Consider the following 26,332-nt stretch of genomic DNA (forward strand, 5'->3'; position numbering starts at 1 on the left):
CGCTGCCCCCACCCGCTTGCACTGCCCATGCAACTCCTATTTGCCATGGTTCCCAGCCAATGAGAGCTGCGGAGCCAACACACAGAGCCACCTAGCTGCACTTCCACCCAGGAGAAGCAGGGAATGTCGCCGCTTCCAGGGAGCCACGCAGAGCCAGGTAGGGAGCCTGCTGGCGCTGCACCAACCAGACTAAAAACTGGACTTTCAATGAAGATAAGCAATTCTGGCTTTATAGAGCTTTCTGGTTGGTAAAGTGCTGGATAACATAGCTTTTGTAGTGTGTTTTAAAGCAAGAGATGTATTCCCTGCATGAAGCAGGTCACCATCAATTGAACCATACCTGGGAAGAGAGAGACCGCGCCCGCAGGAACTTTCCATAAAGCCTTTGTTGATGGCTCTGAAATTATGGGAAATACAAGACAATAACTTAGATGCAAACATTTTATACAATTAACACCCCAAATACTGCAGTATAAGAAACGTGACTATTGTACTGAGCTTTCTCGTTTTTGTTCAGGAGCCCAAATGGCTTCAAATCCATGTGCTTTAGACACATTTTCTGAATTTCTGTGGTTGTTTTTCCTCAACAGACAAAAAGTGAGTCCAGATGTCCCTTCCGTGTTGCAAAACAAGCCCATGAAACTAAAAAGCCAGGAATAAAAAGAATTCTTGTGTGGAGACAAGCTCTTGTAAATCACCCACAAGTTATACATCATTTAAAAATCCACTCTGTGCCCCAGAAACAATGCCTATCACTTAGGAGCCTAAGGTCCATTTGAAAATTTAGCCCTTGGAGTTAGATGACTTCAACAGGAGCAGCTGAGCACATAGCACTTTTCAGAGTCAGGCTGCTCATATATGAATTTAGAAGCCTAAATTTAGGCATAAACATTTTCAAAAAACATTTGGCCATATACACACCCTGCTGCAAATTACTCCATACCTGACTCTGCATCAAGCCCCTAATGGGAACACCTCCCACCCAGCAACCTGATGGGGGCCATAAAATATAAAAAAAGTTAGTGGAGAAACATCTAGCTTTTTAAAAAATCAAAGAAAAATGTGAATATTTCCCCACTGAAAACAGAAAACCGTGCATTCTGTTGAGAGTCTAGTAGAGTTAACTACTAACTTCTTTTCTAGCTTATTTTTTGCTATTTATCTAGTTTGGTTCAGATCACCCTTTAAGAGATGATTACCAACCACAGAGAATCCAGACACCTATAGTGCAACTGGAGACGTGTGCTACTTGCACAAATCAGTTCTTACCATCATTTATTGGGGCTCGCAGCTCTTTTTCTTTCAAGTCTTCCCCTCTTGGTGCTTCAGCAAAAAGATCGCTCTGATTGAAGACAAAGACGCACGACAGAAGAGTGTGAGAACTTGATCAACTGACTGCAAAGATACAGACTTGGGGCAACAGCCAGTGGAGAAGAAGTTGAAATCTGTGCATTTCTACACGTTTCCATTTTTGTTCTGGGTTAGAAAAAGTTCTTCCCCTTTGCTTCACTTCATGTTTAAGGGCTTGGCCACCCAAACTTGCATCAATTTAGTTAAACTAGTGCAAACTTTTATGGACACCTATTTTGGTATAAGAGTAGCTTTATTCAGTTTAAATTAAACCTGGTACCAACCAATTTATGCTAAACCAAAGAGCCACTCCTATACCAATGTAAGCACCCACATGGGTTTGCAATGGTTTTAACAACAGTAGAACCTCAGAATTACAAACACCTTGGGAATGGAACTTGTTTGTAAATCTGAAGTGTTCGTAATTTTGAACAAAATGTTGTGGTTCTTTCAAAACTTTACAACCGAACTTTGACTTAATACAGCTTTGAAACTTTACTCTGCAGAAGAAAAATGCTGCATGTAACCATCTTAATTTAAATGAAACAAGCACAGAAACAGTTTACCTTGTCAAGTCTTTTTTTTTTTAATTTCCCTTTTTTTTAGTAGTTTATGTTTAACAGTACTGTATTTGCCTTTTTGGGGGGGGGGGGGGGGGGGGTCTCTGCTGCTGCCTGATTACATACTTCTGGTTCCAAATGAGATGTGTGGTTGACCAGTCAGTTCGTAACTCTCATCTTTGTAACTCTGCGGTTCTACTGTATATCGATTTAAATTAATCCTTTAGGTTATCCCAATGCAACTTTTTCATGTAGACAGGGCATAAGAGGGATAGGGGCATAGCATGAATCTCTCGAGTTTCAGACCAGGACAAAAGAAAGGGTTAACATCACTGGTCATAGTATGCCGTGTGACAGATTTAGATTGGCATTTAAAGTCCCCCTGTTCCCCAAAAGTACATGTTACAACTCAAAAGAACAGCTGACTACTATGGAATCCCTTCCGCATCTGCATAGACACATTGCTCCCTTGGCTAGAGACATGCCAAATCCACATAGCTCGAGATAGATTACCAGAAGCTGAAGAGAACTTGAAATTGCACTCCTCAAACGGTAAACACAGGTTCCAATTGCCCTATGCCGATCACTCAAACGAGCACTTTGAAAACGTCACCCTAGGTACTACTCAAGGATCCTAAGAGCTGGGCATCACTGAAACTCAGAGGGTGTTAAGCATCCAACTGTCTCTGGCACCCCCAAAAATATCCCAGCCCTAGTGTATAAAAGGGATTTGGGTACAGCTGTTTGAAAACAGGCTCCTTGAGGAGTCCTGCCGCAGACTCATTCTTCTACTAAGCTTTATGGAGGATGTGTCTATACTGAAAAAGGAAACATTTAATAAAAATTAAGATGACAGTAACTTTTACAATAATAAATGAGAGCCTAGTTATTTTACCCAAATATGCATTGATGTCAAAAACAAAACTTACAATCCTATAATTAAAAGAAAAATCAATTACTGCTGCTTAGAGTGGAAATATATTTTGAGTACTTTAAAACAGATGAAGGCAGAGTTGGGGTGGGTGGACAGATATCTGTAATAAAGAGGCTCCCCATTCTGTTGGAAAGTATCCAATAAATGTCACAATCTTTGTGATCTCTGACACCCACTCCAGGGTAAGTCTGCTCTACAAGTCGCTAGATAGCAAAGCTTTGTCCTCAGGGAACATCTGAATCAGTGGGTGCACTGTTGATGTCATGCTTCTATCTTATGTCTCATTGGTCATGACTAGTAGCTCAACAGCCTGTTTGAGGAACTGTGCGTGTGTAGCCACAAAAGCCAACAGTTGCTGCTCTAAGTCAGTCAGCTGACTCTAGCTCGTAACACACAAGTAGTTATTTTTCTTGTTTACCTCCTGACTCTTAAATCTTATTAGAAATACAAGCATTTCTTTTCACAATACCAACATTTTTCTGCATAGAACTGAAATATGTATAAATGTGGGGGCGGGAGAGGAGAGAGAAAAGAGACAGTTTAGTTGCATCTCTCTGTAAATCAATTTTACACACACAAACAAATGTACGCATTAAGTTTTCTGGGCAGTGCAGGTACCCAGGAGTTGTACAATCGCAGGTTAACAGGACCAAGGGGTGAACCAAGAGTCTAAGATGGGTCAGGGAGGCTATTAAACATTAGTTTTAGGTCTATACAGCTGGCCTTCCATTCCAAAGGATCACACAGCACTCCACAAGTTATGTATATACTGCACTGTTGCAATATGGCTACCTCTGGGGTAGGGGTGGCAGAGCAGTTATTGACAAAATCCATAAATGCTAATGGTGCAGAGGGAGTGGGAGGGATATTCTGCCCAAAGACCCCAGGGTCAAATCTGCTCCCTTCTGAAGAGAGGCACATGATTTTCAGCATCCATGTGGAGCTGTCTTTAAAAGTCTTTACTCCGCACAGGTCTTTTCAGTTAACTGCACTTTCCTTGATTTATCTACCTCAAAAAGAAGGGCTGAGTCAACCCAGCTGGGAGCTGAACCTGTGAATCCAAGGAATCTATTTCCAATATGATTTTCAGAACGCCAAGCCATCCCCTCATTGCTTTTAATACTATAGATTCATAGATACTAAGGTCAGAAGGGACCATTATGATCATCTAGTCCGACCTCCTGCACAACGCAGGCCACAGAATCTCACCCACCCACTCCTGCGAAAAACCTCTCACCTATGTCTGAGCTACTGAAGTCCTCAAATCGTGGTTTAAAGACTTCAAGGTGCAGAGAATCCTCCAGCAAGTGACCCGCGCCCCATGCTACAGAAGAAGGCGAAAAACCTCCAGGGCCTCTTCCAATTTGCCCTCGAAGAAAATTCCTTCCTGACCCCAAATATGGCAATCAGCTAAACCCTGAGCATATGGGCAAGATTCACCAGCCAGATACCCAGGAAAGAATTTTCTGTAGTAACTCAGATCCCACCCCATCTAACATCCCATCGGGCCTATTTACCATGAATATTTAAAGATCAACTACTGGAGAAAGGGCATCATGCACAGAGGAACAAAATGCAGAACCTCACTCGAGCATTATGTTTGTGGCTCAAGCAGGAAAGATGTTGTGGTAAGTCTGAGAGTTCCTCTCTCCTCACCTTCCAACAGCATCAATCCCTTTTTTAGGGGGACATCTGTGAAAGAATCCATGTGCCCCTCTACCCCACCAGTAACTAACCTCCTCCTCATTGTCAAAGAGTCCCATCCCACCACTGAAAAGGCCACCCTTCGAACCAAATGGCGAGAAGTCCTCATCAGTCAGCTTGGGAGGTTTGAAGATGTCATCCTCGTCATCTAGAAACATAGCACACGCATACTGCAGGAAAGCTGTTAACTGGGCCTACTCCTCTGCATTCTCACGAAGCATCACAGAGAAGGGGCCAAATAACCTACATGCTCCATGGTAACAATCCTGTTTTGATTTTACAGACGTACATGCACAAGAAAAAAATCAGCTTTGTCTATTCTATAGAAGTTCTGACATCACACGTATCACTGTAGCAACTAAGCATGAGATCTGTAGCAACTGGACCAAGCCAAGTAAGATCATGTGTGAGCAAGGAACTTCCTCTATACCCATTTCTACTCTTGCTTGGTACAGACATGAACACAGGCTACTTTACTGCCAGTCATATAAACTGAAGGATGCTAATTGATACAGTGCAGAAGTGGGGTTTCTGGAATATATCACTTTATCTGGAAGATCTGACCCCCCCCGCAAATTTAGAAGCAGAAGCTACAGAGCAGAGGAGGAAGTCCTACCGTCTGATGGAACTCTAACTTCCTTCTTTTCTTTCACAGTCTTCTTCGTTTTGATTTCTGCTGACAGAGCTTGGAGAAGAAAAGATGAAGAGGTCATTAAAAAGAGTCCATCTTTACTCTTGTCATTTATTACTGGAGGCCAGTTTGCTATAAATGCATCTTAAAACATGAGGAGTCAGAACAAGAGCCCGTTTGTATATTTTTCTACATTGCACAGCTTCCTGAAGCAACCCTGCAAATTAGTTTTATGCCCATTGTTCAACTGAGTGAACATTTTAAGAGCTTGAGGCGAATAGAAATTTGTCATTTTTTATTACAGTAGCACTTAAACTTTATATATCAGGGCCCCAACATGTCAGGCACTTTACAGATTAAAGATTTTAATTTAAAAGTATTTGGTGGGGGTATATCTGGAAGATGCCTCTATTTATTTTCATAAACAAGAACATTTTTCAAATTAAGCATGAAACGGACCAATCTAGTTTGACTATTCAAGCTGAGCAAAGTAGAAAAACAACAACCGGTGGTCTAAATGGTCAAGAGTAAAGATGCAAAAATCTTTCACAATCTTAGTCTATGGTGGGACTAACACCAGCAGTAAGGAAGGTTTCTCAGAGTACAAGTGATATTGACAGGTTAGGTTTTATTTAAAAGCCTGAACATACTAAAGCACTAGAATATTTTATTTCTCTCACTCTTAGAACAGCCAGAAGGGGAAGAGGCTAGTGGCCAGTGTCTCCCCCTAAGTCAGATGAAACAGCCAAACAATGCGCATACACCAATGCACAATTTTACACCATGTGGGGAGCAGACAAGGCAAGAATCCCCTTCCCGACCTAATCTGCAGGGAAGTGGAGAAGTGATTAGCCCAAGGGTCTCCAGTGCAGTGCCCGCGGGTGCCATGGCGCCCGCCGGGGCATTTTTGTGCACCCGCAGGACACCCCGCCACCGAAATGCTGCCGAGAAGCGTTGCCGTTTTCTTGGTGGCGATGCTTCTTCCCGCTGCCGGTTTTCAGCAGCGGCATTTCGGCAGCAGAGTGTCCGGCGCTTGCCGCAGTCTTCTGGGAATAGCAGTATGCTATTCCCACAAGAAAGGTTGGGGACCGCTAGATTAGCCTATTCCTGACTGGAGGATTCTACTGGTTCTCCGTACAAATTCCAACATGACATTCATACCTACCCCTGGCCAGAACCCCTTTAGGACCCCATTGTCAAATGCTGTGTTATTAGAATGTCATTGTCTGTATCATTTATTTGTCCTTAATTGCAAGAGGACAGACGCATGCTATTTGCTTTCATGAAAAACGCACTCACACATGAAAATACTATTGTACTATTACAAAGAACTCCTCAAACAACCTCAAGACCCTAGCACTTCCCCACAGACATGTACTAAAAAGAGTAGCTTACAGGACTGCTCTTCATCTTGTTTGCTAGGCACATCCCCTTTGATCCGTGCTGCCAGCTCATCTGCAAATGACGTTGGTCTTTTCTTTTTCTGAGGATACAACAAGGAGAAGGAAGAGAACACTGTATTCCTTTCAGTGAAGTCCTATTTTATGTCTCAATGAGTGTTTGGCTCACCCCTTACTGGCAGAGATAAGAACATTACCCAAGGGGACAGTTTAGCAGCGCAAGCAACAGGTTTGATACCTGTAAACACACAGGTACAGATGCCAGCAGAATCAATCAGCCCTTCCTTCATCTGAGGCTAATCCATAGAGTTTCAGCCCCACTAGTGCATGGGATAGGAACGGGGTTCAGATCAGATCCTTATGGAAGGGAGCTCACGTCCTAGCACTGCGTGTAAGAGGAAGGGTTTTGTCCCAATATTCTGGGCTAATCACTTCCCTTCCCCTATTGGATGCCATGCTCCACACCAGAGGCAGCACTGCTTCAACAGGGCTATATGCCAATGGTTTGCGAAGCACTTTGGAATCCTGCAGGACAGAAAGTATTATGCAAGTTTAAAATATCAGGTAATTTAATGGGTCATGAGGCAAGAACGCAAGCCATTTCCCACTTTTCTCCAAATTCTTAAAGCCGCCACCTTGCTTCTGGGCAGTCCCCGGAGTGAGAGACAGACAACATTTGCATGTAGGAGCACAATAAGCTACTTTGCACAGCTACAGAGGCCGCTCTGGAGCCAACCTGGGCCTCTGGCATCCCAAGAGGTATCATGAACAGGCAATAATGCTAGAAAGGAGCCTCAACAGTCTCTGCTACACCCCGTGCCAGAGAACTCCTAGCCATCACTGTGCTTGCTCATTTACTCACATTACTGATAGTATTTCAATTCCTTCATACCCGCAAGAGGGAATTATGCCCCATTCCCACTGGCAGCAGTAATCCCTTACCGGCCTTGTGTTTTCTTCTAAGTCCTCTTCCTCTTTTTCAGAGTCACCAAAGAGGTCACACCCATCCTCCTCTTCCTCCTCATCACTCACAAATGTCCTTCTCTGAAAAGCAACAACACAAGTAATTGTCGTCTGTTACAGCCAGAAAAAGAAAGGCCAGCGGACTGAACTGAATTTGCTTACAAGAACATTCAACTAGTTTTAGGGGTATGATTTTTTGGGGGTAGGGATGACAGGGAAGGAAGTGTTCTAAGCCCCAAGTAATGCTCCCTGTACCCAGCACGAACAGACAGGTCCTCCAATTAACTAAAGGGAACAGAGATGACAAAAAAAATCTGATCATAAGGACAGTATCCTCACCATTACACATATACTCCTCCCACCTCTGTTTCTACCTTCCAGCTTCCCTTCTGCTTCATCCCCTATCTACTTTGCCTTTTCTGTTTTATCTGTGACATTGTGCATTCTGAAGGTTTAGACTTGAACTGCAAGTGGGCTTTACCTCATTTTTAAAGCATTCACCCACACCCCACCCCACCCCACCCCCAAACCAAGGGCCATTGGGTCCAAACATGCTGAGCACACAAACAAGGTATCTGAAAGATGACACGATTCGTGTTTTAACCTAGACTTTGACCAGCTGTCCCTACAAAATCCTATCTATCTCCTCTCCCTTGCATCTCCATTGTGTACAGCACATAGATACATCGATTCCCAGGCCAGAAGGGACTATTGTGATTATCTAGTCTGGCCTCTATAACGCAGGCCAAAGAACTTCCCCGAAGTAATTCCTAGAGCAGGTCTTTCAAAAAAGCACCCAATCTTGATTTAAACATCAGACAGCCTTTTGTTCCATTCCACAGTACTTGCCCTTACTGGCTTTTGATCGTCCTCACTTGGGTTTCCAAATTCATCATCCGATTCCTAGAATGCAAAAGCAATTTGATAAACAGACAATGCACACAGTCATGCTATGTGCCTAAGGTAGAACGCTTTAAAATTCCATGCCTGCAGCAGTTCTGACCACCAAAACAGCCTACTGCACCTATTCGGCTTGCTTTCTGTCACTGAACCCAGCAGTCTAATAACTAGGCACTACAGACCATGACTGATGCACAAGAGTTTTTAAGGCTTTGTTTTCAGAAAAATGTTCAACATATTTTAATAGGAGTTTTAGTCTGGCTCAAAAGGAAAGCTCAAGTCTTACAAAATGCAGAAAGCAAAACTTTTCAGGAGCAGAGAGTATGCTTCCACTAATTAGCACACAGCTGGTGCATGTAATGTACACATTACAGACATAGCTTGTCAGATGCAAAAGATGTGATACAGTAAATGTATAAAACCACAAGTTATGGTTCACCATAATCAGTAGAGACAAGCAGGTTTACAGAGTAAGCAGTGAATGGGGTTTCTGTTCATCTTGTCACCATACTGGATCATTGCATATACCTGCAGCTCGTGGGAAGCTATGGGAAGATCTAATTTTCTGTCATTTCAACAATAAGTGATTAGACTGAAAATACTTCAGCCACATATGCATGGCTCAATATAGGCAGCAAAATTAGAACTACTGTCTCTTTATTGCTCTATTGAAAAGATTTTGTTTCAGGAAAAATGATCACACAAGAACAGCAATGTGAAATATTTGCATCACAGTTAAAATATACAATTTAGAAAAAAAAAAAGATTTGACCCTTTAGTGATGTTGGAGTGGAAAATGTCATTCTAAATAATGAGGCCATCATATAATCACATAATCAAGAAGCCCAAGTGTTTATGCCAAAAATTATTTGTATCATCATAGCACCTAGGAGCTCCAGTCATGGACCAGAACCCCACTATGCTAGGTGTTGTACAAACAGAACAAGGATAGCCCCTGCCCCAACGAGCTTAAACAGCCAGTTATCTTCCCCTCTTACCTCTTCATTGTTTTCTTCACTGTCAATTACACTCCCACGATCACTGTCTACTGACCCTTCTATTCAAAAATGACAAACAGAAGAGAGAGCTCAGTTCAGACAGCACAGTGACACATGCAGCTTTCCAGCCTTCAGAACACAGACATCTACCCTACAGCATCGTAAATGAAGAATTAAACACTGTGTAAAGGAGAGATTGGTTTGAAAAGCACAGGTTATGATAATCCCTCCATTCCATGCCCACAAACCTCAGATCTTGTAAGCACTGAGCACTCAGTCACATTAAGCTTGGCCAGTTCGCTGTAACATTTAGCTCTTAGCAGGTACCTGTTATGGTGCATGCACGCCCCCCCCTTAGTACATCAGTCACCAAAATCACCAACACACAACATAATCAGAGCCATTCACTTCAACATGAGCCAAAGCAATAAGCCAGGAACTAGTTACCAACATAAATAAGGCCAATGCCCGCACAAACCTTCGCTAGAGAAATCCCCCAGCCCAACATCATCACGTTCCATGAACAGCTGGGAGCCAATTAAATAAGGTAAAGGCCTATCAATATAGAGATCCTGCAAAGAGACAAAGAGGGTTGGGTTTTGTTTATATCTCTATGCCATGGAGAAGACACTTTACAGTTCCTATTTCAAAACAATACCGCACTTTTTTTTTTTTTTTCCTAAAGACCCCAACACTATGCAGACCATTAGTCCCAAAACAGTTTTCAGTTCCAAATCAGGTGCTGAATAATGCTTGTGAAGACTGGAGAATACAAGCATTAGGTTGGAGTCCTGGGTCTAGAATTGATGGTTAGGGCTGTTATTCGCTGGTCCAATGGAGATCGTGTCTATACCAATTAAACTGTCTCAGAACCCCATAAAGGGACTCAAAAAAAAAAAAAAAAAAAAAAAGAGAGAGTTCACATTCATTAAGACCGCCTCCCCACACAAAAACTGAATGTGCCCCCTCCCAAACCCATCAATATGAACTACCCCCTTGTATTTCAACATGCACCAGAAAACCCACAGAAAAAGGCCCTGTGCCCTTTTCTATGTACTCTTTGCAAGTACATACAACTACTATCTGGTTGGCTCTAAGACACAAGAGCTAGTTACACAATTCCAGAGATAGCTCAGCAAGGCTGCCCGCCACTTTAGCTCCAATCAATGGGCCCAATTCTGATGCAACTTGTATCAGTTTTACACCAGCATAACCAACTTGGCTGGTATTGCTCCCAGCTTGCACTGGTGTACATGAGATAAGATTCAAGCCCAGTGCTCCCCAAAGGCAGGTTTCTTTACCTTTGGCTCCAGTATTAGTTCTACCCTTTCATTAGTTTCTTCCTCTTCAGAGTCTGAATTGCCTGCTTTGATGTCCAGCTGCTCAAACGCACTGTCCAGCACTTGCAACCCATAGTTCACCGCTTCCTGGATTTTAGGAATCAAATCTGCTTCTTTTTGCTCCCGGGTTTTCTCCTTTAAATAATAGAAACACCGTATTTCTGTTTAGTTTTAGTCAAAGTCATTTTCACTGTCAAACATAACTGCAGGAGGTTAGCTCCAAATCAGCATTGAGCCCACTCTCAATACAGCTACCTTCAAGATCCCTTGGTGGCATAGAGGTATGGTTTCCACCTCTGATGGTGGGTTCAACTATGTCATAGCAGCGAAACTGAAAATTGCAGTCTCTCAACAGAGCTGTTTCACTGTAGTTAAAATGACAAAAACTACTTTGGTAAGCTTAAAACTGATAGAATTGAATACATCTTTTCATCGCAGATTAAATTCCATTTTACCAACCCCAAAATACAAGAGATCTTTTAGCTTCCAAGTGCATTTAATTATCAAATGAAGAAAAGACTTCCTGGCTTTGCACCATTACAGGATTCCAGACACAATCCTGTGTCTAGTCACAACTCCAGGATTTGGGAAGAGTGTTTAGCCCCCTGCCTCTTCTGCTACAATTATGTGTTGCACTTAGAAAACTAGAATTTAAGCTTGGCTACTGGACACAAGACACTGGGCTTGAAGTTACGATACACCAGTAGTCTTCAATAGTGCTCCTGAGTTTTTAGGGTTGTGAGACTCAAGTCATCCAACAGGTGGACTGGCAAGAATAACGTAAACAAGATTCAGCCTCTAAGTTGCAAGTGCCTGGGAGTAAAAACAAACAACAACAAAAAAAAACCCAAAAACTTGTGTCTTCTTCTATGTTTTCCACAGCTCCAAACACAGTGTCATCACTCGTAATAATATAAGTCATCTAACCTGTTCTGCTTTGTCTCCTACTTCAGCTTTGGGAATAGGTTCTTCCACTTCTTCATCATATACTCTCTATGGATCCAAGAGAATTGATTCAAATTAATATAACGTTCTGCTGCAGATGATAGAAAAATGCATTAACATACTGAGACTCTATTCCCACTACTTTTCCAGGAAATAGACCAACAATACGATCATTTACATCTGAGGGATTCAGCATGATGCTATTTTAGAACTGTCTAATGCATTTATTTAAAAAACACACGTATTACTTTAGCATGATTAGAAGACTGGGCATTTTTCTACAGTTCAGTTGAAAATATTTTGTACTCCTGTAGCACCTTTCATAGGTGAATCGCAAAACCATTTTATGAATAGGGTTGGGCATTTGACTGTTCCAAAAATAACTGGTCAATTGACAGATCAAACATCACAAATGGTCAAATATTTTAAAGCACTAATTTATTAGAACAGTAACAAAAGAGTAAGACTTTATGGTCTCCAATAGGCTTAGCCTTAGAGACTTATGCCTAATTACAAAAAAACAAGTTACTTAACTGATTTACTTTAACTCAGAAAAATGTAACACACAATAAGGTGAAGTTCTAAAAACAGGAATGATCATTATTACCTTTTTTTTAAGCAATGTCAGCTTAGCATTTAAATGTGAACTGATTCAAGACTGAACATTACGAAAAAGAAAAGAAAAATTAAGTTAAATCTTTTCTCTCTGTGTTGGGAAAGGATTTTAATGACTAAACCCTCCTCTCCCTCCCCCACTCTCTTCTGAATTAATTTTTGCACATTTGTGTAGTCATTTTAGACTGTAAATTCTTCGGGCAAAGACTGTCTTAACTTATTTAATGTGCTTTGTAAACCACCATGTGCACTGATGATACAATCAAAAAGGTAGGCTGCTGCCTACATCAGGACACTTGCTGGAATACATGACCATGGTCAAACAAGGGACGGTCAATTGACCAGCTTGCCAAACCTAGCTACGAACATCTGGTAAGACGTTAAACTGGTTCGCAGATTAGTAACTGAAGCACAGAAAAGTTTAGGCCAAAGGTATTAGAAGCAGCCCCCGATTCAGAGTACTTCAATTTTTGGGCAACCAACTTGAGACAATTTGGACCACATTTTCAAATACATTGAGCACCCACAATATCATTTTTTAAATGTCTTACACAGCAGCATTATGATGCAGCACAACACAGCTAGGTATCACAGTATCTAAAGATGCCCAGGGCCTGATTCTCCACTGCTTTGTCCCTGTACAAAGGCCCTTACAGTAAAAAAGTATTTCTGCTTTATGTAAGCCAAGCACAATCTGAGTACAATGTTGATCAAGGCAAAATACCTGCCAGCGTGCAGAGCACTTCAGAATGCCTAAAGAAATTAAAGCCATTCATTGTTATAGCATTACTCACTTAGTAGTTAAGTGTGTAACGCCAACATTTTTCACATCCAACTTCTTACTGTACTGAAACAGTGATGTTCACATCTGCGAACACCAATAGTGTCATTCCATAACAGTAAATACAGTGTAAAGAAACCAGAACCACAAACTTGCCTAATATTTCTGGCATAATTTAGAGAAGTGACTTCTGAACAGACAAAATCATCAGAAACAATACATCACCCCACCAATAGTTACAGGGTTGCCAAACAAAAATGATCAAACAATAGAGATCTAGGAGAAATGCTCTCTATTTTAACATACTCCAAACGATATCACTTGCTTCTAAGCCTGTTAGATCCTGGTGCACTCACATTTTCAATGAACTGCGTGTTGGACAACATAAGAAAGTCACTGAAGACATTATGTAGGCGACAGTCTGTGGCTTTGGTTTCATGAATCAGTCCGTCTACTTGTTTTTTAATTTCATGCGTCCTGGAGATGGTCTGCTGGGAAAACTCTTGCAGAAAATGAAGCAGCTATTTACAAAACACATAAGAGAGTGGTGTTGAATTTCAGATAACTTTAGTCACAATAAAAAGGCCACAGCAATTCATTCAAGTGAATTAAAAACAGGAAAGTGACAAAAAAAGATATTTTAGACTGGAGAACTCCTGACTCAAGTCACTAATACTCTAATTGTTCTTGTGATTTCCCCCCACCCCATTATTTTTGTGGTTTATTTTTTGCAGTTCACACAAGGTCAGCTCATAAAATAAGAGTATTAAAATAGCAGAAACCACCACTGATTTGCTGAGGGGTTGGATTTAAAGTGGCATCACATCCCTCTCCTTTCACCATGGCATCCCCACCAGGCCCTAGTCACACTATGATTCCATGAGGACTCAATGTGACATGGGAAAATGAGGGCAAAGCCCAGGATGGCAGCTTTCCACAGCACCATTTTAGGTGTGCTGCCAACCTGAGAAATTTCTGAAGGTAATTAACGCTGAACTTGCCACTACTGGTACATGCACTGAACAGATAGGAGGGAGAGAAAGTCACAGAGGGGACTAGGGTGAGTAGGGTAATGGGGAGATGGGAAATTCTAGAGCTCTCAGGACATCTGTGGGTTGCCCCCTCCCCCATCCACAGGGAAGGTGGCCCTCAGCGTGGAGAGCAAGACCAGTTTCATTTTCTGTTTGTACTTCTGGAAAGGGGAGGGATTCACCAGCTCTTGGGAACTAGCACCCGAGTGCCATGTTTGGGTTTCCAGACTGCAGAGGGGGGTCCATATATTCAAGAATCCGCACAGCACAGGAGAAACACATCCCTCATTAGAGCCAGCTGCCCAAAGAGCCCCACTGCCAGCTTGCATATGACCCCCCCCTCCCGATCCATGAGCCTACCCCTACTTTTGCAGCTAGCTTTGGGGAACACAGCTGGCTCAAGCAACCACAAGCACCCCACTGCTCCCAACTGCCAAGACCCTCTCGACTGCACCCGCTAAAGGGGGGTATACGCTGCCTGAGGACCCTGGCCCCCTTCACAGGGGGCCAGTAAGAAGCAGGCTTGGCCCCCATCGGTGAGCAATGAGAAACACCTGGGGAACAGCCCCCTGGTGCAGCTGCAGCATGGGGAGAGGGAAGTGGGTGCCAGGAGAGGCTAAGGAGGGTCCAGAGGCTGAGAGCAAGTCCACCTGGGGAATCACCTCCCCCACAACCTCTCACTACCCCCCCCCATAGCTCCCTTCACCTCCCCCTGCCAGCCCCTCCACCAGCCATCCCATCATCTCCTCCATCTCTCCCATAGCTCCCTTCACCTCTCCCTCACCGGCCATCCCTTCACTCCCAGCCTCCCACAGCTCCCTTCACCACCCCTGCCAGATCCCCACCAGTCCCCATAGCTCTCTTCACCTCTCCCTCACCAGCCATCCCCTGCCAGCCCCCCACAGCTCCCTTCACTTCTCCCTCACCAGCCATCCCCTGCCAGCCCCCCACTTTCTCCCATAGCTCCCTTCACTTCTCCCTCACCAGCCATCCCCTGCCAGCCCCCCACTTTCTCCCATAGCTCCCTTCACCTCTCGCTCGCCAGCCACCCCCTTCACCCCCACCTCCCCTATAGCCCCCTTCATCAGCCACCCGCTTCACCTCAACCTACCAGCCCCCGCCTCCCCTCACCAGTCACCCCCCTTAACCCCGGGAGCCGCGCCCATGGCCCCGAGCCGCCGCCGCCCAACGCTCACCCCGGCGTCCGCGGCCAGCGACCAGCTCTGGCTGCCCTTGCGGATCTCGTCCAGGGCCCAGGCCCGCTCCCAGACCGGGTCCGCGCGCTCCATGGTGGAGCCTGGGCAGCGCCTGCGCCCTACCCGTCAGCCCGACCGGCCGTCAGCTGAGCCCGATCACGTGACCCGCCCGCCACGGGACGCCGCTGCGTCCGGATACTGGATGGACGCGCTTCAACTCAACCCCGCCCCCGGGGTCACTAATCCCGCCCCTCCCCCCGCCGGGCTCACTGATCCGCCTCGCTCGTCACTGGCCCCGCCCCCAGCAGGGGTCACTTACCCTGCCCCCACCGGGCTCACTGCACCCACCCTGTCCTCCCCTCCCATAGGGGCTTATCCACTCCAGACCCTCCAGCTAGGGCTGATTCTCCCCCTCCCCCGCCAAGGGATCATCTCCCCCCCCCCCACTCACCCTCCCCCACATCGGGGATTACTGACACCGGGCTTGATCCACCCCCTGCATTCACCTCCCACCAGGGATCACTCATCTGGGCTCTTTCACCTGGCACATCCCAGCCCCTTAGGTTGCCAACTTTCTAGTCACACAAAACCGAGCACCCTAGCCCCGCCCCTTCCCTGAGGCTCCACCCCCCCACTCACTGCATTCTCCCTCCCTCCCTTTCACTGGGCTGGGGCAGGGGGTTGGGGTGCAGGAGGGGTGAGGGCTCTAACCAGGGTGGGTCTAGAAAAGTCAGGTTCAGGGTGTGGGAGGGGGCTCCAGGCTAGGGCAGGCATTTGGGGTGCGGGAGGGGATGAGGGCTTCAGCTGCGGGTGCAGGCTGTGGGGTGGGGCTGGGGATGAGGGGTTTGGTGCAGGAGGGTGCTCTGGGTTTGGGGGGGCTCAGGCCTGGGGCAGGGGCTCAGCGTTGGGGCGTGGGCTTACATCAGGTGGCTCCCGGTCAGCGGCGCAGCAAGGGGGCTAAGGCAGGTTGCCTGCCTGTCCTAGCACCGCACTGCTTGTGTCCCAGAACCAGCCATCAGGTCCAGGTCCTAGGCAGGGGGGCCAGAAGGCTCCATGTGCCACTGTCACCTGCAGGCCCCGCCCCCCAGCTCCCATTGGCTGGTTCCCAGCCAACAGGCGTGCAGAGCCGGTGCTCAGGGCAGGGGCAGGGTGCAGAGCCCTGTGGGCCCCCCCCCCCCCCCGCAGGAGCTGACCTGCTGGCCTTTTCTGGGGCACAGCACAGGGCCAGCCAATACGGGTAGGGACTAGCCTGCCTTAGCGCCGCAGCACTGCAGACTGGACTTTTAATGGCCCGGTCAGCGGTGCTGACCGAAGCCACTAGGGTCCCTTTTCGACCAGGTGTTCCGGTTGAAAACCGGACACCTGGTCACCCTACAGCCCCTCCAGGGCTCTCTCATCCCACTAGAGGGACACAAGGACAGCAGGGAGGCCAGGCACCAGGTGGGCGTTCAGGCAGATTCAGCAGCTAGAGGTTTTGTTAATGGCAGGGGGAGCCAGAGCCCTGTTTAGCAGGGAAATGCACAAAATCCTAGAGGACAGGTCTGTTTGGTGTCCTGCAGTCCGTCGTCCACACCTTACCCCCAGGCCAGGATGGTCCTCTGCAGCATACAGTATTCATGGCCTATCCCCAAACCCCCTGAAGTCACAGGAAAGAAAGACTCCCATTGATCCTCATGGCCTTTGCATCAGTCAATAGCTGACAGCTGCACTAGACTCATGTCCTGTGTGATCCAGCCACTGGGTTGGGATGTTTAACACACATTGAACAAGGTGATCCCATTTCATTCCAGGACTCCAAGCCTGGCAACACTTCTGTATTAGCCAACAGCATACCCATGTCCCGTCACTTAGTAATCTACTGGGCTTCCTTACAGCTTTGAGCTCTGAGAGACTGAGCAGACTCAGCATGGAGATTCTTGGCTGCTTTGCCTGCCACAGAACTGCAAGTATTTAGAAAACAGCTAGTAGAAGTGCTCAGTACCTAAACTAGAATTAGGGCCAGAGGTTCCTAAACACTCAGCTCCCATTTAGGCACCAAAATTAATGGCCAGATCTGTAAAGTAGCTCAGCATACTGAACTCCTTTGAAAATCTCGCTTAGGTGTGCTGGCTGTTGTATTAATTTAGATGGAATAAAGGGGCCCAAAGCGTCAAAGGTCTTTACATTACCCAAAACTGTCCACCATTAAATAAACAAGTTTCAGGGTTTGGTATACATGGCAAATGCACTTTGAAAAATCTTTTTAACCTTTTCTTACAGATACAGAAAAGAAGGATAAACAGTTAAAGCATTTGGAATGTAAAGTACTACATAAAGGCTTTCGTTTTAACGACATCCCTTGTTCCCTTTCCATTTAGCTGGAGAAAGATTTTATACAGAAAATTTCCTTGTTTGACAGTCTTTTAGGTGGTAAAAACTGTCCTTCATGGGAATTGAGAAGAAGTTAGTTGAGATGGACTGGAGCTGCTGTTGTTAAAGTCTGATCCTGCTTCCTTTAAGATGAACCCACACAAAAGGGGAGAGGAAAGAACAGCAAAGACAGAAATGCAGCTTCTGACTCTGGTGTTGACTCTCACTGCTGGAGAAACATGGGACACAGCACACGGTCTTATCACCGCTCCGAGACCTGGCAAACTTGTACCAGCACCAGGCTGTTTAGGGCATAGCTTTTAGTTGCCTCTTTCTGGTCACAGGCTCACAGCAGTGTTGCAATGTGTACAGTCTTGGCCAGCTAAGCCAGACTCTTACTAGACAGAAGGAAAAAGGACACACTGGAGGAAGCATGCGTGTATAGATAATGTCTCACATCCCTGCTGGTGTTCAGGATTTAGCCAGGATTTAGTGGAGGTGATGGTGTCACCCGGGTCCCTCTCTCTGGCCCAGTCTGGTCAGGACATCTCTCACGATCAGGATGAAGACAGTCCGGGGTCCCACGAGACAGTGGGGGTGGCAACCATAAAGTGATGCTCAGTTCCTCCCCTTTTGTCTTTCAGTCAGCCAGGCTCATGGTAGCCAGCCTGCCCCCCAGAGCCTTTCTTGTAGGACCCCAAAGGGAGTGACAGGTAGATTAGGCCATCCCCTCATTACTTTGTCCATCGGTTAGGTCTAATTTCTGACTCACCAATTTTGGTTCATTGACTTCTGGTCTCACGCTATTCTTGTTTGCTAGACATGATCTTAACACAGTCCTTGAATTATACCAGTAAAACCCTTTCTGTTTAAATTAATTCAGTCTTTCTGACTCCTTCATACAGCTTTTCTTAAATGATTTTATATAACCAGTCAGTGTGACAACTTATGAACTTTCAATCACTTTTTTACAACAAAGGTAAATTTGTAGGCCCAATTACCACAGCATGGCCCTCCCAACCCAGAACAAACCCTCCCCAGGACTAAGCACTCAGAGAGAAAAAACACACTTGGCTGAGTGGCAGTGTCCACACTCTCCCTTGCACAGGTGCACGTCTGTTTAGGGTTGCCTAGTTTCTACACACAGAAAACTGAATGCCCTCTGCCCCGCCCCTCCTCCACCACCCTGCCCCTTCCCTTAGGCCCCACCCCATCTCCAAAGCGACCCCCTTTACTCCATCCCCCCTCCCTCTGTCGCTCACTCTCCCCACCCTGGCTAGGGGGTTGGGGTGCAGAAGGGGATGAGGGCTCCGGCTGGGGGTGTAGGCTCTAGGGTGGGGCCAAAAATGAGGAGTTCAGGGTGCGAGAGAAGGATTCAGATTGAGGCAGTGGGTTGGGATGCGGGAGGGGGTGAGGGCTCCAGTTTGGGGTGCAGGCTCTAGGATGGGGCCAGGGGGCTCCAGGCTGGGACTGAGGGGTTCAGAGGTGAGAGGGGGATCAGGGCTGGGGCAGGGGTTTGGGAAGGGGTCAGGGGGGCAGGGGGGCAGGCTCCGGGCGGTGCTTACTTCAGGTGGCTCCCAGAAGCAGTGTCATGTCCCCACTCTGATTCTTATGTAGCGGCGCGGCCAGGCAGCTCTGCGCACTGCCCTGTCAGTATGCGCCACCCCCGCAGCTCCCACTGGCAGGGAGCCTGTCTTAGCCCCGCTACGCCGCTGACCGGATTTTTAATGGCCCGGTCAGCAGTGCTGACCGGAGCCGCTAGGGTCCCTTTTTAACTGGGTGTTCCAGTCAAAAACTGGACACCTGGCAACCCTATGTCTGTTTCCAGAGATGTTGACTCTTTTCCTTAACATGCCTTGCTGCTTAGCCTGTGTGCTGTACCTCTATTTGATTAACCCAATCCTGCAGTTGCTGGACAGCAAGCATTTGAATAACTAGGGAGAATGATCAAGGCCCTTGAAATGCATGTTTGAAATCCTATGCCATACAAGAGACAAGATTCCAGTGCAGCAGAAGAAGGTCCATGAGCTAGTTATGGTGGCGGGTATGCTGCACAAAACTGTGCATCAATGGAACATGGTGCCTAGATATGAAGATGTTCAGTGCCATATAAATATTATTACTAATACATTAAATGGCCCAAATCCTCATGTCCTTGCTCAGCTTTTACACAGTACTTTAATCGGGGAAAACTCCCATTGATTTCACAATAATGCTTTGTGCAAACAAGAATGTAAAGCTAGACACATCATAGAATCATAGAATCATAGAATATCAGGGTTGGAAGGGACCTCAGGAGGTCCTCTAGTCCAACCCCCTGCTCAAAGCAGGACCAATCCCCAACTAAATCATCCCAGCCAGGGCTTTGTCAAGCCTGTCCTTAAAAACTTCTAAGGAAGGAGATTCCACCACCTCCCTAGGTAACGCATTCCAGTGTTTCACCACCCTCCTAGTGAAAAAGTTTTTCCGAATATCCAACCTAAACCTCCCCCAAAACTGGACACAGTACTCCAGATGAGGCCTCACCAAAGTCGTACAGAGGGGAACGATCACGTCCCTCGATCTGCTGGCAATGCCCCTACTTATACAGCCCAAAATGCCATTGGCCTTCTTGGCAACAAGGGCACAATGTTGACTCATATCCAGCTTCTTGTCCACTGTAACCCCTAGGTCCTTTTCTGCAGAACTGCTGCATAGCTATTCGGTCCCTAGTCTGTAGCTGTGCATGGGATTCTTCCATCCTAAGTGCAGGACTCTGCATTTGTCCTTGTTGAACCTCATCAGATTTCTTTTGGCTCAGTCCTCTAATTTGTCTAGGGCCCTCTGTATCCTATCCCTCCTTCCAGCATATCTACCTCTCCTCCCCGTTTAGTGTCATCTGCAAACTTGCTGAGGGTGCAATCCACACCATCCTCCAGATCATTAATGAAGATATTGAACAAAACCAGCCTGAGGACCGACCATTGGGGCACTCCACTTGATACTGGCTGCCAACTAGACATGGAGCCATTGATCACTACCCGTTGAGCCCGACAATCTAGCCAGCTTTCTATCCACCTTATCGTCCATTCATCCAGCCCATACTTCTCTAACTTACTGGCAAGAATACTGTGGGAGACTGTGTCAAAAGCTTTGCTAAAGTCAAGGAACAACAAGTCCACTGCTTTCCCCTCATCCACAGAGCCAGGTATCTCATCATAGATTAGTCAGGCTGTGTTTGATTTAAGATAATTTTCATGGGCTTTCAGTGCTCTCCATGCTCTCCAACATTAAGTAATGGAGCAGGCTGTCTCTGGTAAGTTCAGTTATTCTTCATGCTCATTCAGTATGGCCTTGAGCCAATAAGCTCTATGTCAGTAAACCGCTGCACCTGCAAAGAGCCTCACTGACTTCAGTATAGGATTGGGGCCTATATTTATGTACTTTTTTCCTGAACAATAGCGTCATCCCTTTGCCAAGTAGCTGCAGATTTGGGGGCCTTGCTGGTTGTTTTCCAGTGGAGAAGAAATCAGCCCTGCCCTCCCCTGGATATGCTTTTTAAAATACCTGACGCTCAGGGGTGGCAGGTTTGTAGATGGAATTTGGGTGCTGGGTGCAGACTCCGGGCTGGGGCAGGGCATGGGAATGCAGGAAGGGATAAATGGTGCAGGCTCTGGGATGGAATTTGGGTGCTGGGTGCAGACTCCGGGCTGGGGCAGGGCGTGGGAATGCAGGAAGGGGTGAGGGGTGCAGGCTCTGGGATGGAGTTTGGGGATAGGTTGGGGTGCAAGGGTGAGGGCTGAGGATGAGAGGTTTGGGGTGTGGGAGGGGGCTCAGGGCTAGGGCAGAGGATTAGGGTGCGGGGGGATGAGGGCTCTGGCGGGGGCTGGGGATGAAGGGTTTGGGGTGTGGGAGAGGCTCAGGGCTAGCGTGGAAGGGCAGGGTAAGGGCAGCCTGCCCTGCCATTAGTGAATGGGGGCACTGGGACCCTATGGCAGCAGTTGATGTGGGGAGCCGGCAGAGCAGAGTCAGCCTGAGCTGCAGGCTCCGGGGCCCAGGGAGAAACCCTCCCCAAACATTGGTGGAGCCGGACCCCCAGGCCCTGAATATTGCTGGAGCCCAGGCACCATGAGTGTATATAACTTGCTGCCCCTGTGCAATCTGGTTCACTCTGAAGGCACAAAGTGTAAAAATTTGCTAATACAGTAGGCCAACTTCATGTCCACTAAAGGGAAAAGCAGAGCCTTTGAAACATTTCCACTACCTGCCATTGCCCTATTTGTGCACAGAACTTTCAGAAAGTCAACACAAAGGCCTCTTTCTGTTTGATTTCAGCCTGTGTTTTCTTTTACATCTGTCTGTTGCATCATGCAAAAAGAAGCGATAACACGAACTATCACCTGTTGGTCTAATATCATGCTTATCAGAGAGGAATTCAAAATTAGGTAAATTGTTTTTTTTAATTTGACCTAGGTGTCATAGACAGGCAGATTTTGATTAGACAATATCAATTAAAAATGTCCCCATGTATCAGGACTCATTAAACACATCACTGTTCCTTATATGCCCAGATGATTGCAGGAAAAATAACTTACAGTGGCAACTGACAGACCAGTCTATTTCCTTTTATATATGTTTAATACACATTCCAGGCTATTAAGGACCTCAAGGAATCTAAAATCTAGAGTACATCTTCCGCTTGCCCTGCTTTCTAGTGGAAGATTTTAAAATGATCATCACCACCAAGACTCTTACCCAGCTGATGCCAACTTTGTTGAATCACCATTGCCTCCTGAACTTTCAAACTGTTTTGGCTCTGTCTGCTCCAGATCACAAGTACCCACTTCAGTGTAAAACCATAGCCTTATGGAACAAAACCTGGCCTGGAATCTGTTGAATCTAGAGTAAAATAAGAGTTATACATTTTAAAAGAATCTGTAAAGGTGAATATCAGATTAATACTTTGTCACAGAAACTAACACTGCATGTTCGGGAAATAATACATTGCACTTCTACCACAGCTCAATCTTTAATTCAACTTCACAACACCCCTGAAAGGTATGTAATTGTAAGTGAGGGATTTGTAATTGTAAGTGAGGGATTTGCTCAAGGTCACACAGAAAGTCAATGTAAGAGCCAAGAAAAGTCCCATGTACTCTCCCTTAATTCATTAGCAAACTTTGGAACAAGAAACTCCTGGCAATGATATCTCCTCTGAAATCTCTCGGACCCTTGACCCATAGCTGAGGGACTATAGAGCATTGCCATTCTTCTGAGCATGACATCTGCTCCCCCTTTTGTAAGCAATCATGTCTAGAAGACTATCCAAAAAGGCTTGATTGCTTTGGCATGTGCTGTTAGCTGGGGTTGGTGGTGCAGACCCAGAGAGCATGTGCGACTGACACTTTTACAGTTTGGCTGTCCAGGGCTGACATTCTTGGTTTGGAATTGGAGCTTTCCTTCTCCTGCGTGGATGTCCTGCCATGGCGGGAGAGTCCCACCTGCTTGACAGAAGTACCAAGAGATGAAGTGACTTGTCCAAGCAAGGTCCATGGCAGAGTCAGGGGCAGATCCCAGGTCTTCCAAGTCCCAGTTCTGCACCCTTGGATCATGCTGCTTCCCCACCACCCAAAAAAGCAGGGTTGGCCTTATCATGAGGCGAACTGAGGCGGCCGCCTCAGGTGCCAGACCTGTGGGGGGGCGCCACTAGGACCCAGAGTGTAGAAAATTGTGTCTGCTGCTGGTGCATATGTATTGTCTCTGCTCTAGATGCACAGAGATGGTGGAGTGCTGTGCTGGAGGAAGGAGGGCACAAGAGACATAACAGGCAGGCAGGAGAAAAGGGGAGAGGGAATAACAGAAAGCAGCAGGAGCTGCAGGGAGAGAGAGGAGGAGGAGCTAGGGTGACCAGACAGCAAATGTGAAAAATCAGGACGGGGTGGGGGGTAATAGGAGCCTGTATAAGAAAAAGAGCCCAAAATCGGGACTGTCCCTATAAAATCAGGACATCTGGTCACCCTAGGAGGACCCTCTTATGTACCTCTCTAGCACCCCCAGGAGCCTGGACTGATTAACAGCAGCTTCTCAGGGAGCTTCCTGCTGCTTCCCTGAACCCACTTGAGGAGAACAGGCAATCAACTGAAGTAGTAGGAGCAAGCTAGGCCCTTAAGACGCTGATATCTTCCCTCACTCAGGCCCTGCTACCAGCCTGCTTATTTGTCCCCTTCAACTAAGTGTTGAGAGCCCCTATAGTTGGCACAGAACAGCAGTCATGAGTGAAAGAAGAAAACGCCCCTCTGGGACAGCAGTCAGAAAAAGGAAGAAAGCAAAGGAAGCTTTTCTATCTAAGCAGGAAGGAGCTCTCCTGAGATACATAGACACAAATGTTCACGGTGAGCCTTCCGGCCCCAGTGAGGATGTGAGTGGTGAGGAGATTGCTGATCTTCCAGTTAGTCAAAGTGCAGGTGACCTGGCAGCTACTGCAGCATCCATATCTCCATGTCAAATGGATGTAACCATGCACATTCCTGAAGAAAAGTGTAGATCAGAGAAGAGTGTGGTGGAGGCGCAAGAAACAGCTGCTGCTGAGTTTAGTTCCTTAAGTCTAGATGATCCAGGACTGTGGACCCACTTGAGCAGTAGCCTGAGGGACTTCCTTGTACTGCATGGGCCGCAACAAGTGAAAAACTTCATGTTCCCCATGCTGAGGACACTGGGCATGGCCACTAGGTAACTCGAGGGGATGGAAGACCACAAGTGTCGATGAAGCCCCCTCGCACTAGGCCCAAGTGACCTTGGCCCCCCCGCCCAGAGGCACTCGCAACAGTCATGCTGAGGATTTTGCAGCAACATGCTGCAAGCGCAGACTGTCTGAAACTAAACAAGGCCAGACAGGGCAGATATGGCAAAACAATGCTGAACAAAACAACTCTATATATGGTTTAACAGATGGTACAAAGAAAAAGGGCACTAGCTGGTATACCGGATTGGCTGGCTATATGCATACTTAGGGCAGCTTGCTATTAAATAAGTATGCTAAAAAAAAATGTATAAAAGTCTGTGTAACTTCCTGCTTGGTGTGCAGGATTTGAGATTAATGTCTCCCTGTACCACTTGAAGCTTCAAATAAACTTTTCTGCTTCTCCACCCCGTTGTGATTATTGGGCGACGCATACCGGGCAACGAACCCTGCTGTTGCTTGCCTCGGGCACTCTGTGCCGGCAACAGCTTTTGGCGTCCCTGGGTGGGCCCGAGGCTGCTATTTAGCCTTGCCCGGACCCCTCTCGGCGGTCGAGGATTATGGCGACAACCGACGCCCAGTGTACACTGGTGAGTTCATCGGGGGCCTCGGAGGAGACGCGATTTGATCAACCCCGGAGGACACAAAGGTGCAACGCACTTATATAGTGGAGAAGCAGCTGCGGGCGACGGTGGGGAACCGGTCCCTCGGATAAGGTAGGAACCTCTTGAAATCCGGATTGTATGCTCTGTTGGAACCTGGGGACACCCAGAGTTACCCTGTAGGCATGGGACAGGGACAGAGCTCGGGAGGTAGGGCACAGTGTACGCACTTAGAGTGTATCCTAGCAAACTGGAAGGTATTTGGTTCGGATCCGATGACTAATAGTCAATTAAAACGATTCTGTACGGTTGATTGGCCTCAGTATCAACTAGAGGACCAGGAGCGGTGGCCACCAGGAGGGTCAATTAATTACAACACGATCCTCCAGTTATTCCTGTTCTGTCAGAGAACAAGGAAATGGAATGAACATCTGTATGCGCATTTGTTTCTGGCTTTATGTACTCGAACAGATATTTTACAGCAATGTAATTTGACTCCCACTGGCTCGGTAGCAGCTCATGTTAGTCCCCAGACCCCCACCCACACTGTAATGGCAGATCCGGTGTCCCCTTTGGCCCCTACACCCACCCCAACACTTGGCTTATACCCTTTGCTCACCTAAACTAAAATCGCCCGTTCTGGATCGGAAACGCGTCCGGCCACGACTATGCAGGTCTATATTCATGTGCCCTTTAACCCTGTGGAGTTGGCTGCTTTCAAAGCACAGGCAGGGGAGTTTTCCACCAATCCAAGCAGGTTTATTTCAGTTTTTGAGGGATGTCTTAGCAGCCACAAGCCGGACTGGGATGATTGTAACATCCTCCTTTGAACCTTATTGTCTGAGGCTGAAAAACAACAGGTTGTGTCCAAGGCAAGGGAGGAGGCGCAGAAACGGTACGACTGGGATCGTATTAATGTCCTTGACCCGGATGCACAAGTCCCCCGAGCAGACCCCAGGTGGGATCCAAATAATCCTATGGATATGACCCGCCTTACCTCCTATAAGGAGTTGCTTTTGCATAGACTCCGTCACTCGGCTGTCCGACACAAAAATTGGGCAAAACCCCATATGAAGTAATGCAGGATCTAAAGGAAAGCCCAGGGGCCTTTCTACAGCGTATTTGGGACACAATTTGACAGAACACCAATGCAGACCCTGATGATCAGGCAACTGAGTCAATCATTAAGGGAATTTTTACGAGCAGAGCAGCCCCTGATATTAAGAGAAAGTTACAAAAAAAGGAGGATTTAATGGGCATGACCATGGTACAAATTTTAGAGACTGCAAACCGAGCTTATAGTCTGAGAGAGACA

The 26,332-nt window shown here is 46.6% G+C and overlaps 1 protein-coding gene across 4 annotated transcripts in view; it reads right to left on the reverse strand.

Moving 5' to 3' along the window:
* The window catches only part of WASHC2C (WASH complex subunit 2C), a 50,603-nt gene extending 35,089 nt beyond the window's left edge, over positions 1-15,514 (reverse strand). For 2 of the 4 annotated variants that reach the window (XM_074958556.1, XM_074958558.1), the window contains exons 1-13: positions 15,349-15,513; positions 13,478-13,642; positions 11,708-11,773; positions 10,742-10,915; positions 9,919-10,012; positions 9,441-9,499; positions 8,392-8,445; positions 7,522-7,623; positions 6,575-6,662; positions 5,165-5,233; positions 4,581-4,696; positions 1,270-1,342; positions 341-397 (exon numbers count right to left, since the gene is read on the reverse strand). In XM_074958556.1, the coding sequence (XP_074814657.1) occupies positions 341-397; positions 1,270-1,342; positions 4,581-4,696; positions 5,165-5,233; positions 6,575-6,662; positions 7,522-7,623; positions 8,392-8,445; positions 9,441-9,499; positions 9,919-10,012; positions 10,742-10,915; positions 11,708-11,773; positions 13,478-13,642; positions 15,349-15,441 (1,210 nt within the window). In that variant the 5' untranslated portion in view covers positions 15,442-15,513. Of the gene's footprint in view, positions 1-340; positions 398-1,269; positions 1,343-4,580; positions 4,697-5,164; positions 5,234-6,574; positions 6,663-7,521; positions 7,624-8,391; positions 8,446-9,440; positions 9,500-9,918; positions 10,013-10,741; positions 10,916-11,707; positions 11,774-13,477; positions 13,643-15,348 lie in introns of all 4 variants that reach the window. The other 2 variants (XM_074958559.1, XM_074958557.1) reach the window with 2 other exon arrangements.
* Positions 15,515-26,332: the final 10,818 nt, after the last annotated feature.

The sequence above is a fragment of the Natator depressus genome, chromosome 7, assembly GCF_965152275.1.
Source record: "Natator depressus isolate rNatDep1 chromosome 7, rNatDep2.hap1, whole genome shotgun sequence".
Taxonomy (NCBI): domain Eukaryota; kingdom Metazoa; phylum Chordata; order Testudines; family Cheloniidae; genus Natator; species Natator depressus.